Source organism: Diaporthe batatas, assembly GCF_019321695.1.
Source record: "Diaporthe batatas strain CRI 302-4 chromosome Unknown Contig00009, whole genome shotgun sequence".
Classification (NCBI taxonomy): domain Eukaryota; kingdom Fungi; phylum Ascomycota; class Sordariomycetes; order Diaporthales; family Diaporthaceae; genus Diaporthe; species Diaporthe batatas.
The window spans coordinates 196,562-214,812 of record NW_025408556.1 but is presented as its reverse complement, the minus strand read 5'-3'; the positions used below and the strand labels follow the sequence as shown (position 1 = coordinate 214,812).

The following is an 18,251-nucleotide window of genomic DNA, read 5'->3' as shown; positions in this document are numbered from 1 at the left end:
AAACTTTTATTAAATAAATATTATAACTTCTATTTAAATATATAATTATTAACTTTTAATAATATAGAAAAATATAATAAAATAAAAGAAAAAAGAATTTAAAGTTTTTTATAAAGAAATTATAAAGATATATATAAAATTATTACTTTTTAAATATAAAGTTAAAAACTTATAATTATAAAATTCTAACTAATTTTTATTTAACTATTTTATTATACTATAACTTAATTTAATCTTTAATTTAATTTAAACCTCTCCTTAAGTTTTCTAACCTTTTATCTTTAAGTAAGTTAAAGCTTTATATTCTTTAAGCTTAAATTTAAAATTCTTATAGATTTTAATATACTTTAAATTAAGTTTATAATTCCTTAACTTTTTAAAAATATATTAACTATCTTAAATAATAATAACTTCTTTTTAAAGTAAAAGTCTACCTTTATATAGTTATAAACCTAATTATTAATAGTTATTTCTTCTTCTATTTATAATATTTAAGTAGAGCTATTAGAACTATAAACCTAGATAATAGAATATAGTTACCTTACCTAGTTATTTCTTAGTTTATTTAAATAACTACTTTTAAGTAGTTTTACTTATAATATAGTAGAGTTAATAGATAAGTGTTTATTTAAGTAAAGTTAGAACCTTTAAAAGAATAATAGCTTTTATTTTTATTTATTTTAACTAACTTATATTTATATTTAAGTTATATAATAATCTTATATATAAAGTTTAATAATATTAAAATTAAGTAGCTTATAATTTATAATAGTTTTAACTTTTAATATATTAATTTAAATAAACTAAATATAACTTAATATATTAATATAAAAGATATCTTTAAATAATAAATAATACTATAAATAATTATAAGATTATTATAAAAAGTCTTATATAATAAACTTAATTAAATTAATCTTTAAAAGATATATTATATTTTATTCTTTTAAAACTTTAACTATTTATTTCTAACTTAATAGTAAAATTAAAAATATAAATAGTTTATATAAAGTTATTAAAAACTTTATATATAAACTTTAAATTAAAGAAGAAATAAATAATTATATAATATATAATTATAATTTTACTTCTATTTTATATATATTTAAAGATATATATAATACCTTTATATAATATTATATAATATATATAGTTTTACTTTTATTTTATATATATTTTAAAATATATATAATACCTTTATATAATAATAAATACTTAAAACTTAACGTTTAAAAAAGTATTATTATTAATAATAATTATAATATAATAAATACTTATAACCTTAACTTTATAATATATAAATAAAGTTAAACGGTATTATTTATATAATATAAAGGAAATATATAGTATAACTAAAGTTATAAAAATATATTTAATACTTTTATATAATAGTAAGTATTTAAAACTTAACGCTTAAAAAGGATATAATATTAATAATAATAGTTATAATATAATAGGTGTTTATAGCCTTAGCCTTACAATATATAAATAAGGTTAAGAGGTACCGTCTTAATGATAGTGTTAATTAGAACGCTATGATGGAGTTATACGGCGTTTAATAAGGCTAACTGTCTCATTCTACTTGTATTTACATGCGGTGTCAGGCCATCGAGATGCTATGAAGCTGGTGCCGACTTTGAAATTTACTATTACACCTTATATTGTAAATCGACGGTACACGGGGGTGCTACAAACTCAGTGGCAAATTGTTTTATCAAGACTTAGGCGACAAATGCGTTACCGTTTATTGCCTATCCAGCTCGTCGAAATAAATCTGGTATCCAATGTCACAAATTTCTTGGGTTGACTACGATGGGCCCTCCACAAGAAACCTTTTGCAGAAATTGACGGGAGAAATTAATATTAAAATCTATGCAGCAATATCAGGTCTCGACTATTAGGATGACCTGCAGGCAAATGGCTTGTGAGCACCCCCAGAGGTCGTCTCGTCGATCTGCGAGTTGTTAGTAAGATGAGACACGAGGAACTCGATGCATGTGGCTTCGTGGTCGACTTACGATGTCGACAATAGTCGAGTAAGTGCCAGCAACCAAGGTCACGGCACCAATGACAAACGCGAGGATACTTCCAAGGCTGATGAGTATGTTCTCCTTGGAGTACCACTTGCCCTTGCACAGCAGGGCGAACCACATGATCGCAGGGAGATAGAACGAGAAGCCGGACACGAAGAGAGCAGATGCCAGTGATAGGAGGTCAGAAAAGATGGGGATCGCCTCGGCAATAACCCAAGCAACCAGGGTAAAGATGATAACAAGGACGATCCAGCTTGCCCAGCCCATAGGCGTGTTGATATATTTCAGGTGCGAGTTCTTGTACATGCGGCCGTGAATATACCGAAGAGCCACGGTCGAATTGATTGAACCAGAAATGAAAATCACTGGGATGGCAACTCCAAATGCGATCTTTGAGATCAGCGGCCCGGCAGACAAGAGGGCTGGGGACTGCACTGATGGCCCGACGAAGGCGTAGCAGAGAGCGCCGGTGATTGTGTAGATGCAGATCTGGATGAACCCGGACGCCCAGATAGATTTCATATAGTCGGTAGGCGTATGCATCTCGTCCATGAACGAGAACTGGCCGATGGCAAAACTGAATGCAAAGATGATGTTGCTAACGGCCACGAAAGCCTCGGAGAATGTGACGCCCTCTCTGGGCCAGGCAGACCACCCGACACCAGAAAGGCCACCTTCGGACTTGTTGGCGTTGATACCCGTGGCGATGATGGTGATGCCGATGGCGGCCAGGATGGAGACGAAGTCGATATAACCGAGGATGGCCACCTCGGTAAAGGAGGGCGGGATGGCGAGGATGAGGAGGATGATGGCCGAGACCGCGGAGAAGACAATGGAGCACACGTGTCCGCCATTGATGTCGACGAGCGCGATGCTCCCGGTTAGGGCGTGGGACCCCACGACCATGACCAGCTCGAGGACGAGGGCAGCTCCGAAGAGCTCGTAACCGACGCGTCCGTAGCGGCCGAACAGGAGGCGTCCGGCCTCTGCGTAGTTGGCGACGTGCGGGAAGGCCAGCTTGACCTGGCCGACGAGGTAGCTTGTGAAGATGGAAACCAGCCCGACAGTGATGGTCAGGAAGACACCGGGGAACATGCCGAGGGTGTGGTAGGCCGAAGGCAAGCTGAGGGCGCCGAGCGCCACGGCCTCGACGATAGTGACGATGGCCAGGCGCTTCCATCCCAGGCGGTGGAAGTGAGCGCTGCCCTGGGCGGCGATCTGCTTTAGCTGGCGGTCGTTCATCTCGTCGCTCGTCTCCCCAAGCATGCTGCTCTCATGGACCGGCCAAGGGTTGCGATCCTGGACCTGCTCAGCGTCCGGGCCGTTCTTGTTCTTACTCTGACCATGGCTGGCCGAGCTGGAGATGTCGTCCATCATGGCGCCGGGGGGGCGTGTGGCTGTGTGCGCGCTTCGAGGAGGGGATAGGATGGACAGTGGACGAGGTGAGGACGGCCTGGCACAAGATCGGGAGGAGGATGGCGGGAGGAAGAAAGAAGCCAGAGAGCACTGAAGAGGACTCGCCGAGACAAAGTGCACAACGCGTCTGCCACTGCTGGGTTTTAAAAGACGACGCCGAAGGCGCGAGTCAGATGGATCGAGGTCCACATGGTCCAAGGCGACTTGGACTCATCCCGGCCGCCCGGACAAGCAGCAAGGCACAAGGTCGACGGTCGAGGTTGTCCAGATGTCATCAGTCTTGCCTCCCTCGGCCGGCGTTAAGCGGGTCTCCTCCACAAAATGATCTCGCCCGATAGAGCGGGTTTCCCCTCCAGCACGTGGAGTGCGGTTCGAGCTGATAACATCTAATTGTTTGCTGTCATTGTGAAAAATCGATTCCATCGTCTTCGCCCTGCGCGCTTTGCGACGGCCCTGAATGGCCCTTCTGCGGGCTGTGCGTACGGGTCTCGCCCGTGTAGGGCGAATCACCAGGTTTTGATGTCGTAACAGACGCCTGGGATCCATGGATGTCGTGTTTTTGAGCCGCGCCAAGGGACCCGCTTGACTAATTTTTCAAGGGTCGCAGGGTCGTGAAATCACTAGTAATACACAGCACCGGGGGCCAGGGGGCCTATTAAAACCTGCTGCGTCCAATGTCGTCTCCGGCCTGACAATCCTGTAATATTGAAGTGAAAATGCTTGATGATCTGCTAATGCCGACGGGAATAACATATGGTCGGTGCCTTGTTGTTGTTTGGAATCTGGGCAGTTCCCATTAATTACCCTAGGGTACCTCGGTGGGTTGGTCACGAGCACGGTGTCTTCGAAATTTTATTACAAAGTTGGGTCCTTCCCGCTAACACAATATATCTCTCCTCAACGTAAACACATGCTCTCTGTTCTGCACGAATTTCCGTTCTCATCTGCAGAGGCAGGATGGTGTATCACAGTTGGAACCAGATCCGAACTTCTCAATCAAGTCTCAATGCTGTTCTAAAAATGCAATGGTATGAATTTAGAGCCAGCATCTTTCAATTGATCAATCATTGATGTCTCCAAGTAAGGCCAGACTACTTAGTTACTCAGGTATCTAGGTACATACGTAATCAATGCTGCGCTTAATCATTTATCCGACATCATATAACAACCCTCGGTTATGCGCAAGAAGCAGCATTCATTGCACGGTTGACAAGCAACGGTTGAAAGTTATGTACGATAGTATGATATGCGCATTACCTTTACACGGAACGCTGAAGAACGCTTGCAAGAAAACAAAGAAGGAATAAACATAGAGAGCATAGGTGCAGGAGCAACGCAAGAATGGTTAATTTGACCTCGGGATGTGCTTTTGGCCTCATCGGTTCAACAATGTTTCAATGTTTTCTTACGATGGCTCCCTTGGTAATCATTAGAGGGACTTGCATATTTGAGCGCCTAATCAGACGATTTGAAATGCACACTCTGTGAGCAGGTCTTTCTTCACCAGGGCCTGGAGATAGAGACGTGATTTACAGCCGAATCCGTTGACTGTAATTTGATACACCTGCCTAGGTATCTCAGTAGGTAGCCATCTACAAACCTTTCTTACAAAATCTTGAGCAATGCCAAAGACGTCACTCTTCAATGGGCAACAAATTAGGAAAGTGCATGAACAAGAATAGCCAGAGTATCGATGATCATGCACACTCTTGCACCAAGTACGTCTAGACAACATGTGAAAGGAACTAACCGTCTTTGAATGCTCGCTATAGAGCGGTGAGATAAAGTGAGAAGAGCCCTGTGGTTGAAGAACCTTTAAGATGCCCATCCTGAACATGAACCACGAGCCGATGTGCGTGGGCAATCGAAGAGTGGGCTCCACCTGGATTTCTGAGCGGGATCCACAGGCCAGAAATGGGATATGCAACAGGCTCAGCCCACCGAAACCAGACTTTCCTTCTCGCACAGCTTCATAGACAACGTCAAATGGGCTGCAGTCAACAGCATCTTGCGCGAAGAGTTGAGAGTAAGGAACAGTACCCAGGTAGTATCAATATTAGAGTTCAGGCAAGGTATCTGAGGTGCCCGCTCATCGAAGCTGCCCGGGCGGCAGAGCTTATGGTGTCGGCTTTGTGCGACCTGCCCGGGCAGGCATGATTGGCCAAGGTAATTCACGTTTATCACGTCCGCACCTGGACAAGCACTCGAAGCATTGTCGTTCATCCCGCATTATATAGCGAACTGGTAGGCATGGCGCGATTTTCGAAGCCTCAGGATGCTTCTCTTCAAGTGCGAATTTGACCATCTACAGCACTTGGGATCAAGCGACTCCTCGTGCTTCTTTCTCGAAAGCAAAGAAGCAACCGGCAAGATATGAGCCCGCACGGTCTGTTCTAAGCTCAGACATGGGCTCCTCGGGGACCTGGAGGCCAGCTTCCCTAGAAATCAACATTCCGTGCGACGTTGGACTGCTACCGCCAGTAACAATTGGCCTGTCAATCGGCCGGTTCCCTGCAGACCTGCCCTTCCGGATGAGAAGTGAGCTCTTCTTCTTTCACCCTCGATGCTGAGGCCCACCTGGGCAGTCAAGTCTCGAGATGAAAAAAGGTAGGTATCATTAAGTACCAATTGCCAAAACCCGCCACCCCTCCTTTCTCATAGCTAATAAGCAATTAAAGCAAATAATAGTTAGTTAATTAATATTAGGGAAAAGTCTATAATCTCTCCTAGTACTTAAAAAGAGCAAGTATAAGTATTAATTAACTTAATCAACTAAACCTAACTATACCTTTTAATATATCCTCTATTTATTAATAATATTATTATTATAAGAAATATCTAAAATATATAAATAATATAATATTCTAATTATTAAATTAATAAACTTATTATTAAACTTCCCTTTACTATTCTATTAATACCTATTAATATTAAATCTTAAATCTATTAAAATTAAATAAATAATAGATTTAATAAATAATAAAAACCTAATAATATAGGCTTTAAAAATGCTTTTATATAAATATCTATAAAATTCTCTATAAATAAAATATATTTAATATTATAAATACTTTTAATACCTTCTTAAATAAAGTAATAATAAATAACTATATACTTTAAATAAATAGTAATTTTAATATTTTAAATAAAGTTTAATATAGTTAGTTATTAATATAAAGTATAAATAAATACTTAATATATAAAATCTTTAAATCTTATAGCACCTAAATTATCTAATATAAATAAAAATATAAATAAATAAGCTATATACTTAGCTTTATAAGTTAATTTAGTAACTATTAACTAATATTTTAATAACTAAGTAATAAATAATCTATTAAAGAGTTAAATTTAACCTTTAAATACCTTTAAATTATTTAAGTTTATATTATATAAGGTATTACTATATATATTAAGCTTTATAGATATAACATTTTAAAATAAAATATTTAATAATTTAAAGTTTATTTAATATAATAAAAATACTCTTACTAATAATAAAATATTATTCTATTAAATTAGCGTTAAATATTAAAATAATAGCTATTAAAAAATAAGATTAACTTTTATACTTATTACTAAAAAGTTTATTAAACTAATAAGGATTAATATATTATAGGGTTAATAAAAATATTACTATTTTTCTTTTATTTTAAAAATAAGTTTAAATCTATTAAGGTATAGTAATTATTACTATTAAGTATATTAAATTATTAAAGTATATATTTAGTATAACCTTATTAAAAATAAAATTTTAGTTTTAATTTAATAAATTTTAAGGTTAAGGAAATATTAATAAAGGTTTATATTAATATATTTAAATTTATTTAAAAGAATTACCTTAAATTTAATAATACTATTAGAATAATTAGTAATTAGAATATTATTAATATAAATAGTAATAATAATATTATTACTTAAAAGATATATAAATTAAATATAGCTTAGTTATAAAACTTAATAAGTTTATTATATAATTTACTAAATTATTTTTATTTTAATTACTTTAGGCTATATAAAGTCTAAAAGATTTTAAGTATAATATTTTAGATAATATTTAATATTTAAGTAATAGATATATATAGATATTATATTTTAGGCGTCTATAAAGATATATAGTTTTAATATTAAATTACTAAAAATTTATTCTAATTATAAAATAATTTAAATAATAATTTTTAATATTTTATATTAAATAATTAAATTATAAATATTATTATAGTTAATTTTATAAATTTATATAAACCTTTAAATAATTAAATAGGCCTTATATTAAATAAGATTTCCTAATATTATATTTCTTTATATATATCTATTAGGAGTTAATAATATATTAATTATAATAAATAGAAACTTCTACTTAAATTCTTATAGCTTTAAGAGAGTATAATTCCTTTTATAACGATAAACTAATTTAACTTTTAAAACTCTTTAAGGTCTATATATAATTTTATAGAATATTATTATTTTAAATTATTAAAAATATAGTAATAATAATAGGTAATTTATTATAATTAATATTAATTAATATTAATAAGTATATAATAGATTTAATAATTATAATAGTTAAATTATTTAAATTATTATTATTAGAGTTAATATCTATTAATATTAAATTATTTAAATTAGAATTAGTATTAGTTAATATTAAGTTAAAAAGTTAAAGTTTATATTAGTTAGTATTAAGTTAGTTTTTATATATTAAATATTAGCTCTTACTTTTATAAGAGTTATATATAATAATTTCTTAAATTAGTATTTAAAAAGTGTTTAATAATTAGTTTAGGTAATATTATAAGTAATTATAAAGATAGTAGAGAAGGTAAATCTATAACTAATTAGGGATTATTTTATTAGTTTAGTAACTACTTTAATTAAATTCCTAATTAACTATATAATTATAAGTTAGTATTTTTTATTATATATAGTTATTTATAATAGTAATAATAACTTTATAGAATAATATATATAAGTATAAAATTAAATTTTTATCTACTTTAAATCTAATAAAGTATACTTTTAACTTAATTTATTAATTTTATTTTTAACTTATAGACTTTTATAAAAATATAAATATAATAAGGATAAAAGTAGGGCTAAAGGTATTTAATATTAGGTTTCTTTTCATATAGTATTTTAAAAATATAATTTAATATAATAATATTAAATATAATTTATAGTTATAAAATAAACTAAGTATATAATATATTTAGGTTAAAGTATAAAGAATATTTTATTATAAATTATAACTTTAATATTAATAATAACTATTTATATATATTATTTAAATATTTTATTTAATTTATAATAATATAATAGGGATTTCTAATAAATAACTTCTTATTAATAAAATAAATTAACTATAATTTTACTAATATATTTACCCTTATTATTAAAAGTAAATATTTTAACTTTTATATTAAATTATATCTTTATTATTACTAAAAGTTTTTAATAATTATAAAAATATAATTCTTTTTTAATAAAAGACTTAATAATATTTTATAAAATTATTAATAAATAGTATAAAGTATTAAAACCCTTTAGTAATTTTATTAAGAAGTACTTTAAGAGATTTAAGTAAATAATTTTAAATAATACCTTTAATTTTTATTTTAATAATAGTTTTAAATATTATTAAATAGACTTTATAAACCTATAAGGTTTATAGTTAAATACTTTTAGTTTTATTAAAATAATATTAATATTAATATATAGTTATTAAATAAAGATTTTATTAATATTACTATATTTAAATACTTTATAAAATTCTTTATATAATAAGAAAAGAGCTTTAATATTCTTATTATTAATAGTTTAAATCTTAAAATTCCTTTTTAAAATCTTACCTATATTACTTTAATTTATTATCTTTTAGCTATAAAAGATATTATTCCCTAAATATTTAAATGAAATTAGTTTTAAACTATAATTTAATTAAATAAATAGTATTCTCTAATTTTTAACTATAAAGTATATTAGTAAAAATATTCTTAATAATTAATCTATTAGAGAGCTATAAGAGAATATCTATAATATTAACTCCTTCTATAATAAAATAAGTTCTATTAATAATAGTAATTATTCTACTATATAATTAAAATAAACTAAAGTCCTCTATATATTCTATTATATACTTTAAAGTATTTAAATTAAAAATTTATAATATTTTACTTATATTTTTAAATAATAAAAGTTTTACTATATATATTAAAATATTAATATAAAACACTATATCTTTTATTATTATTAAAGATTTCTACTATATTATCTTTCACTTAGTTAATAGTAACCTATTTCTTTCCCTTTTTTTACTCTTTTTATATTTTACTAACTTATTATAATCTGTATATAAATAGTTAATAAAGGTAAAGTTATAAAAGTAATACTATATATATTCCTTTTTATTAGATTTCTTTAATAAAGAGTTAGAGTTAGTATTTAATAATATAGATTTTTTAAACTTTTTAGTATTAATTAATACTAACCTTTTAAAAGGTAGAAGTATAATAGGCCTTTAATTACTTAACTTTTAAATAAATAATAATATTTAGTATTTTAAATTTAATATTAAAGAATTTTAAGATTTTATAACTATTAAGATTATTAATAATATTATTTATTATATTAGGTAATATTATAAAAGAAAGAATTTTTAACCTTATTATTTTAAATAAAGATTTTATAAATTTCATTATAAACTAATTAAATATTAAAGTTCTAGTAAAAGTTTTACTTAGAGTTAATGAAATAAATTAAAGTATTTCTATAAATTAAAACTATTTTTATAATATAAGTTAGTTAACTAATAAAATAAATAAATAATTAAATTTTTAATATTATAATTAAAATAATCCTTTAAAGTCTTCTAAACTAATAAAAGCTTTTATATAATATAATATATATTATTAAGTTAAAATAAATAATACTTAAAAGTATAATAAAAGTTTAGTTATCTTACTTTTATTATTCTATAAGGTTTTACTAATAATAGGCTTAGCCTTTATATTAATAATAATTTTACTAAAGCTAATAAAGTAGAAAGCTTAGTTTTAAGTAATATATTAATTAAAATAGTTCTCTCCTTTTAAATTAAGCTTAAATAATAATAATAAATTAAACTTAAAGTTAAAGTTAAATATCTTAAATAATATTTAAATTAATTTAAATAGTTTTAAATTAATATTAATTAATATAGAAAATTAGAGTAAAATAATAAATTATTATAAGTTATATAGAAGTATAATATTTATTAAAAGGTATAAATAATGTTAATAATCTAACCTTATAATAACTATATTTTAATAATTTTTAAATATAAAATAATTTAAAATTAATAGATATTAATAAAAATAAGTAAATAAGGATATATTAAGTGATGTTAAGCTTATAACCTAATAAGTAATTAAAGTAAATAATAGTTAGTTAATTAATATTAAAAAGAAGTCTATAATCTCTCCTAACGCTTAAAAGGAGCGAATATAAGTATTAATTAGCTTAGTTAGCCAGACCCAACCGTGCCTTCCAACAATAGCCAGCCGGTAGCATTTTCAATTCTTTTGTGTGCTTAGGATCTATTAGCGCCTGGAGATCTGCGACGTCATCTCGGATACTAGTTCTCGGGACTACAAAGATGCCGCTGGCGTTGTGCCGGCTACAACGAGCGTCAAGTTAAAAGTTGGGCGAATATATTCGCCGATTATTAGTTGCCGCCTGGACGGAGAATTGGTGCCATCTAGAATACCTAGGGTAGATGCAGGATCAGATTATGGGATTTGGGCACTGGAGGATCGTGATTTGTCGAATAAGCATTGTAAAAGCCGAGCGATCAACAGAGAAAACGATCCCGCATCTCTAGCCAGTAAAGTTTTGGGCTAATGCACCAGGCACGGGGTGATCGTGGCAACAATGGCAGGCCGCAGGTTATGCGGTGTATCTTGGCCGTGCCGCACGAGTCAAGCGGCAGCCTCCCCCGAGCTTGATGACGCCCTCCTGCCCAGCTTCGGCGAGCTCTCCGAAGCGCAGATCCGGAGTGTTTGACCAAGCAGCGCACAGCCCAGCCGGTATTACACATTATTAGGCTCCAAGCCTCTCCAAAGCCCAAGCCAGTTTTCTTATTCACCGGCAGGTTGGATGGGGTTTTCAGTTTTTCTCTCCTGACAGAACACACCCGCCGCCCGCAAGTTCCTCAGGTTTTCTCTGAGGAGTCGATATCTCAGATGCGCCCGCAAAAATGGCCTAACACACCTGCCATTCCCCCCTCTGTCACCCTTGGACTTCGGTTGGATATCCCGATCAAGACGCAACAATGAGAGTGCAGCATGAGGAGCCACAAGCGGCAGCAATCGTCAGCGTGGGGTTGGCCATGACATCCGTCTGCCTCTTGTCATCATTTCTAAGTCAGTCTGTCGGAGAGTAGCGATAATACTGGGCACCAGGCATCAACATAATGCTGATAGGACTTGCCACACAGCGCAGCTTTGGTCAGCAACATATTCATGGAGGCCACAGCCGCTGGCAACATGGCGTAAGCACGGTTCCTATCGAAACCGCCTCGGGGGTACGAGTTGTCAGAGGTGGTCTAATGAAGCTGACGCTGCCGTAGTGGTCACCCTGGTCTATTTGGACTCGTTCTTCTTTATCATTATTTCTGCAGTTTTGAGGTTTGGCCTGGCCAACGTGCAAATGACTGCTTCTCGGTGCAAAATCACCGACATAGTCTGTCTCACAGTGTACCTTAGTACAAAAGTATGTCGTTCTTGTCATTTCTCCAAGGCCTACCCGCCTCAGGACGCCATCATCTGCTGACGCGCCGTATCATTAGCTGGTTTGTGTAATTGCTACGCTGTGAGGTATCTCATAGATATTGACTAAACTCACAGCTCATATACTTCTTTTTGATTGAGAAAGCGGTAAGCATCTTGACCCTCCAAAACGGCTTCGTCTCAGGATACTGATTCCATGCCGTCTCAACCAGTGTATGCTACATGGACGCACAAAACCACGTCTGGACTCCAAGTCTTGGCTTCTCAACATGTTGGCAATGTCTGGTTCGTCCTCTGAAATACCCAATGAGGAGTCTCATATCGCTTACAGTGCTAGTGCTTTACATATTCATCCTCATATTTGAGTTCTTGCAGTATGTATGAGCCTTTTGGAATTTTCTTTTTGCGTCGATGACCGGCTTACCAAGGCTTGACCCACCAGCCGCTTTACGACCGTCGAGTCCGGTGTTTGCATTGTGAACGGGAAGTTGGAAGCACTTCTCGGCATCGTGTTGTGGGACATCGGCGCCAAGGTGAGACGACCCGAGGGATGCCTTGTCTAATGAACACTTCGGCACAGGAGCTAATGTACATCAAAGGTCTACCTTTCATCATTGTTCTTGATGCCTCTCTGGAGTAAGAATCCCTCGGCAGTAACGGCTCGGGTAGAATGTGTTGTACCCCACAAGGAGGAGCTGACAGTTTCTCAGACTGGTTCTATCTTCAACGTTCTTCACCAAGCCCGGTGGCGCGCCGAACGATGATACGGTTCTTGGTTGGGCTTGCCAGCCTCCTCGCAGCTGCTATTGTGTCAGTGACGAATATCGTTACCTCGCCCTCCTGCGCAGGTGCCAGTGTGAAGTTTTGGTTTTGGGAACAAATCTAAAATTCATATACAGGAACGGATCTGTCCTTGCCACGATCCATGGAGATCCCATGTGGGTCTGTATGTTGACCTGCACTTCCGACAGTGAGTCTTACCACCTCCCCAGTAGCCGGCAGCACTGGCAGTGCCAGGGGGAAAGAACAGAGTGTGGCTGATGTGCACTTTTACAGTCATTTATGCATCGGCCGTGGTCCACTGGACGACTCTACACGACCGGACTGAGGCGGGACCGCCACCACTCGTGATATCCAACGTAGAATACGCCGTCGACAACAGCCACCCAAGCGCAAGATCCCGCAGGAACACCATGTCGGCCACTGCACTACCCGAGTGGTTACGACCATCTAATTCCCAAGCTCCAGCCAGTGGCCAATCCTTGATAGGAATGCTCAGCGAGGACGACGACAAGGAGCTGCGCTTCGCCCACCACCGCAGCCTGCTGGAGATCGAGAGGCGCTCTAGCAAAGGAGGTCCTCTTGGTGCAGGCCGGCTGGTGGCAGGGGGCGGGTCGGCTTCCAGGCCAGCACCGGAGGAGGCCATTGACAGCAAGCAGGCCCAAGTGATGGTCGCAGAATGGAACAAAATGTCGGGGAGCAGTGAAGGCAGCCCGAAGGCGGTCGATCGTCGTGGCCACATGGATAAGGGCAAGGGAGCAGCAGTCGCCGTCGACAGGCTCGAGGAGGCTGAAGGGAATAATGCAAGTGAGACATGGTCTCTGTCTCGGCCTGGCTGGGACGGCACGAGCAAGGCCCGGGGGAAACGACCCGAAACACATGGGTCTGTAAGGAGAGTATTCGAACACGTTAAAAAAGATGGCATGCGGTCGCGCAAGGAGGACGCTCATGAGCCGGCGCCAGGCCTGTGACGGCCGTTTCTTTTCTACCCAAATGCAACCATTCTGAACTCAACCATAATACGTACACTATATACCACATACACATATATACATATACAAGCACATACCTATATCCATATGTCCATATGTCCATATATCCACCGGGCCACTGCGCATTACATGCAGCCCTAGCAAAACCTCGAATTAATTTCCTCATCACTCAGTGCAATCCCCTCCCTTCCCCCGGCCAAGATGAGGACGCCCAGAACGGTTTAGCTGCACATGTGCTGCTGCATGATGACGCCCCACTTGTCTGAGTAAACATTAGGTACGTGACGCCACGAGCTCGTTCATCACTAGATTGATGTCTTGCAGATACACCATGATGTTAACGTTCTCATCACCCCCGTCACATATTCGCGGCCCATAACGTCCATCACAAGTGCTTTGAGCGCTTCATGCAACTGTTTCCAGGAGACACATGCCAGGCGCGCGGGGGCAATGAGCTGGTCTCGCTGCGGTGGGCGCGTTACGGTCCATCGGCAGCCGGTGGTCCTCACAACAACCAAAAGACATGGAGCCTATCCCCCGAGCCCTGCGTCGTCACGTTCGGGATCCTGCAGGCTTCGTCGTCATTTTTCAAGCCATTGCTCCTCTGGCACGCCCCGACCGCCATGCCTAGAGAGTGAAGGGCGGTCCCAGCACGCATCTAGATGGGGCTTTGGGAGCCGATGGACCTCACTCATACGTTCCTCCCCCGCAACCAAAAGCGCCACAAACGGAGCCTACCACGGCATCCCTTCCAGGTGTCGCTTCTCGTCCTCAGCCAAGACCAGTGCCATCAAGGGGCCGACATATATGGAACTTTTTGGGGGCATCGGGGGTTTTGGCGTCGGGGCGCGGAGGCGTCAACTCACGTGCGTATACGCCAATGAGAATAACTGCTCCAACGTCGAAACTTACGAGATGAACCACTGCGGACGCGCTCCGGGGGTCTCAAAAGTCGACCGGCGCAGATTTGAGCAGGTTGTCGAGGACATGGTCAGGCAGGTCGTCGAGCAGGCCACATGCACCGGGGGTCCCTTATCGCCGCCACCCCCGAGGGCTACTGTGCTCTTTGCAGGTTTCCCCTGCCAGCCTTTCAGCAACCTTGGAAAAAGAAGAGGTCTGGACTGCGAAAAGAATGGCCACCACCTGTACGGGATTCTGAAGCTGCTCATCTACCTGCGAAACCCTATTGTGGTCCTTGAGAACGTGAAGCCGTTCGCCGAGAACAAGGACTTTGGGGCGATGGAGGTGGTGCAAGAGGAATTTGAAGAGCTTGGGTATCATGTGTCCCATAATGTCTACAATACGGTAGATTTCGGCTTGCCACAAAACAGGGAGCGCCTGTTCATAGTGGCAGTGCGCAAGGACCTTGCCACAAGACCCTTCAGATGTGAGCCCGCCCCGCACGCCATCTTCATTTTCATCTTGTTTTGGTCAGAATGGTGTTGGTCCCCCAATTGCTGTCTGGGCCAGCTGAGGCGAGACCTGCGATAACGCAGACAGGTCACCTTGTTCGCATGGCACCCCGCAGTGACTGACACGCATCATGACAGTCGAACAAGCGCCCAGCCGCGGTCGAGGTCCTCCGGCCCTGACGGAGTTTCTGGACCCTCCGAAGCGGGTCTGGGGCCGGGGTCACCACAAACTTCACAATGGTGTCATTGTAAATCCTTATATACCCGAGCATCCAAAGGGAGTGTGGATACCAAAGACCATGAATGGGAAAGAGACCAAGTTTGTCTCGGACCCAAGCACACCCGGGAGAGCAAAGGGTCTTCGGAGACTTGGCGATCTAGGAGCGGAAGGGCTGGCCCGTTATATATCTAATGACATAGTATACCATCACACGGGACTAGCTGGGGCCATCACCACCAAGATGCACAACTGGTATCAGGTCCCCCACACAGGTGGCAGGGAACTCATCCGTCGGCTGAGCCTCGGCGAGGGGCTCAGGATCCAGGGCGTGCCGGAAGACGTCGTGCTCTCGGAAAGCGGATATCAAGCACGGCGACAGATCGGCAATAGTGTTGCCCCACCGATTGCAGAGTGGATCGTGCGGTGCCTGCAAGGTCAATATCAAGACATATTTGACTCTGAGGCGTGCTCTACCACTGAGGTCTGGCCTCATGTACAAGCACCGAAGATGAGCCCAGAAGAGAGGCAGGGTATGATGCAGCACATGGACAGACTCGAGTCGCGCAGAAGAGAGGGCCAGGAACGGCGCAAGGCTCAGAGGGCCCTGAGAGAAGAGGCCGAACGCGCCGCTGGTGCTGGAAAGGCTTCTGCGACAGGGACGAAGAAGCCGGGCAAGACGGACGAGGATGAGATTTCGGCAGCCCTGGGGTCAAGGCTGCGGCTTTAGTGAAGCTGTCAGAATGGCAGCCCCCCGAAAGGCAGACCCGCTGGCCCCATGGCGGAATCGGAATCGCTGCCCGAGTCGCTGCCATAGCGGCCTTGACGTCCGAGGTACGGGGGATATCCCATGGGCATTGCCATGGGCATCCCCATGGGCATCCCCATTCCCATTGCCATGGGCACTCGCCCCCGGTAGTGACGGTCACAGTAGCCGGCGCGGGAGGTGCTGGTGCTGGCACGGGGGTGGCGGGTGGCCTCGCGGTCGCAGGCGCGGCGGCAGCACTCGTGGCGGGGGCAGAAGGAGCTCGTGGGCAGGTCGGCGACGCGGTCGGCACAGCCGGCGGGGGCGGAGCAGGCGTGGGCGGCGCAGTAGCTGGAGGAGGAGGTGAGCAAGGCGGGGGCGGCGGCGGCGGCGGCGGCGAGCAGCAGGCTGGCGCGCAGGGGGGCGTCGGCGTCGGCCATGGCGGGGACGGGGTTCCTGCGCAGCTGCTGGCAGGGCACGACGGCGCACTTGTGGGCGTCGCAGTACTGCAGGGAGGCGAGGCCGCGCTGGTTGCGGCAGCTGGCCAGCTCGCACGAGTGGAGGGGGCAGTAGGCCTGGCCCCTGCTGTTGTTGTTGTCGAGGCGGTTGGCGCAGCGGCTGGCGGGGCACAGCGGCTTGTGGTCTGTTGTGGTCAGTCTTGGGATTTGGGATACATGTCTGCGACAGTCCAGACTCACGCTGGTCGCAGGTGGCGTGCCTGATGGTGTCGCCCTGCGGCCCCCTCTCGACCAGCACGTACTCCCTGCAGCCCTGCTCGCGGCAGTAGCCGTGGTCCTCACACCTGTCGGAGCCGGCGGCGGCGGGCCTCGCGCAGTGGCGCACGCGGCAGGAGTGCACGGCGCAGTGGTCGGCGGCGGGCGTGGTCTGGTCGCGCCGCTCCAGGCACCCCCCCGTCCTGCACTGGTGGTCGGCGCAGTAGCGCCCCGCGCCCATGTCGAGCCTGCCGCTGCCGCACAGCGGCTCCAGGCACGTGTGGTCGCGGCAGTGCTGCCTGCTGCCCGCCGCCCGCTCGCCCTGGCACGTCGGCTCGTGGCAGTAGTGCAGCCCGCACCACCTGGCCGCCGCCCCCGTGTCCCGCCGGTGGCACCGCCCCTCGCACCCGTCCCTGCCGCACCGCCGGTGGTCGTCGCAGCTGCCGCCCGCCTCGCCCCGCTCGCCCCGCTCGCCCCGCCCCGCCACCTCGGCCCTGCACGTCGCCGCCTCGCACGTGTGCGCCTCGCAGAACAGCGACCCCTCCTCCACCAGCCGCGCCCTGTCGCACCAGCTGCCGCCCCGCCCCGCCCCCGCCGCGCACCAGTGCTGCCGGCAGTAACCCCTGCTGCCTCCTGACGGCCTGCCCTGGTCGCAGTGCCCGTACCGGCACCCGTGGTCGCCGCAGTACCTGAACCGCTCCGGGTCCCCGTCCTTGACGCTCTTTGCGCAGTCGATCCCCTCGTCGCTCACGGCCTGGCACCGCAGATCTGCACATTCATCGTCAGCAACAACAACTAAACCTCCCCACGCCAAACCACGCCAGGCCCCCCCACGCCACTCACGCATGTCGCAGTACTGCCACCTCGGGTTCCGACCGTTCCGAGGCTCCTGGCAGATCGTCGACCCCGTCACCTTCTGGCAGTGGTGCCTCTGGCAGTACGCGAGCTCCACCCTCCTCCCGTACAGCGTCACCCTGCCGATCGGTTCTCGGCACGCCCGGCACCTGCCATGCCTCTTGCTGCCCCCGTGTCCTCCTCCCTTGTGTCGACGCCCGTACGGTCCCCCGCCCACCAGCATCATGTCCCACATCCTTGGTCTTGTCCTTGCTGTCAGCCCACGAGCTGCTTCCCGTTGCTGGCTCGTCGTTGCGCGCTTGACACGACACCCCGTGGGCCAC

General features: G+C 40.9%; 4 protein-coding genes across 4 annotated transcripts; 2 read left to right on the top strand and 2 right to left on the bottom strand.

The window, feature by feature from the left end:
- Positions 1-1,553: 1,553 nt before the first annotated feature.
- On the bottom strand, positions 1,554-4,011 carry KVR01_007775 (uncharacterized protein). Its single transcript, XM_044792449.1, has 2 exons — positions 2,019-4,011; positions 1,554-1,954 (listed from the first exon to the last, which is right to left on the bottom strand). Exons 1-2 carry the CDS (start codon positions 3,408-3,410, stop codon positions 1,898-1,900), a joined length of 1,449 nt encoding a protein of 482 aa, XP_044642753.1. The 5' UTR covers positions 3,411-4,011; the 3' UTR covers positions 1,554-1,897.
- Positions 4,012-11,757: 7,746 nt separating this feature from the next.
- Positions 11,758-13,965, top strand: KVR01_008180 (uncharacterized protein; the record flags this gene model as incomplete). Its single annotated transcript, XM_044790623.1, has 10 exons — positions 11,758-11,848; positions 11,888-11,932; positions 12,055-12,197; positions 12,332-12,361; positions 12,427-12,503; positions 12,657-12,747; positions 12,814-12,850; positions 12,925-13,024; positions 13,114-13,184; positions 13,271-13,965. 10 exons carry the CDS (start codon positions 11,758-11,760, stop codon positions 13,963-13,965), a joined length of 1,380 nt encoding a protein of 459 aa, XP_044643158.1.
- Positions 13,966-14,154: 189 nt separating this feature from the next.
- KVR01_008074 (uncharacterized protein) lies at positions 14,155-18,163 on the bottom strand (the record flags this gene model as incomplete). The annotated part of the gene is made up of 5 exons (XM_044792238.1): positions 14,155-17,003; positions 17,059-17,645; positions 17,676-17,714; positions 17,745-17,841; positions 18,082-18,163. The coding sequence occupies 5 exons, from the start codon at positions 18,161-18,163 to the stop codon at positions 16,354-16,356; spliced, it is 1,455 nt and encodes a 484-aa protein (XP_044643052.1). The 3' UTR covers positions 14,155-16,353.
- KVR01_007763 (uncharacterized protein) lies at positions 14,902-16,308 on the top strand (the record flags this gene model as incomplete). Its single annotated transcript, XM_044782532.1, is given in 3 exon segments — positions 14,902-15,373; positions 15,537-16,250; positions 16,262-16,308. 3 exon segments carry the CDS (start codon positions 14,902-14,904, stop codon positions 16,306-16,308), a joined length of 1,233 nt encoding a protein of 410 aa, XP_044642741.1.
- Positions 18,164-18,251: the final 88 nt, after the last annotated feature.

Excerpts from the sequence above, each read along its gene's own strand:
- KVR01_007775 (XM_044792449.1), bottom strand. The coding sequence starts at position 3,410 with ATGATGGACGACATCTCCAGCTCGGCCAGCCATGGTCAGAGTAAGAAC. Across the intron at positions 1,955-2,018 it reads ACTCGACTATTGTCGACATC|ATCGACGAGACGACCTCTGG; the intron begins GTAAGTCGACCA and ends AACAACTCGCAG.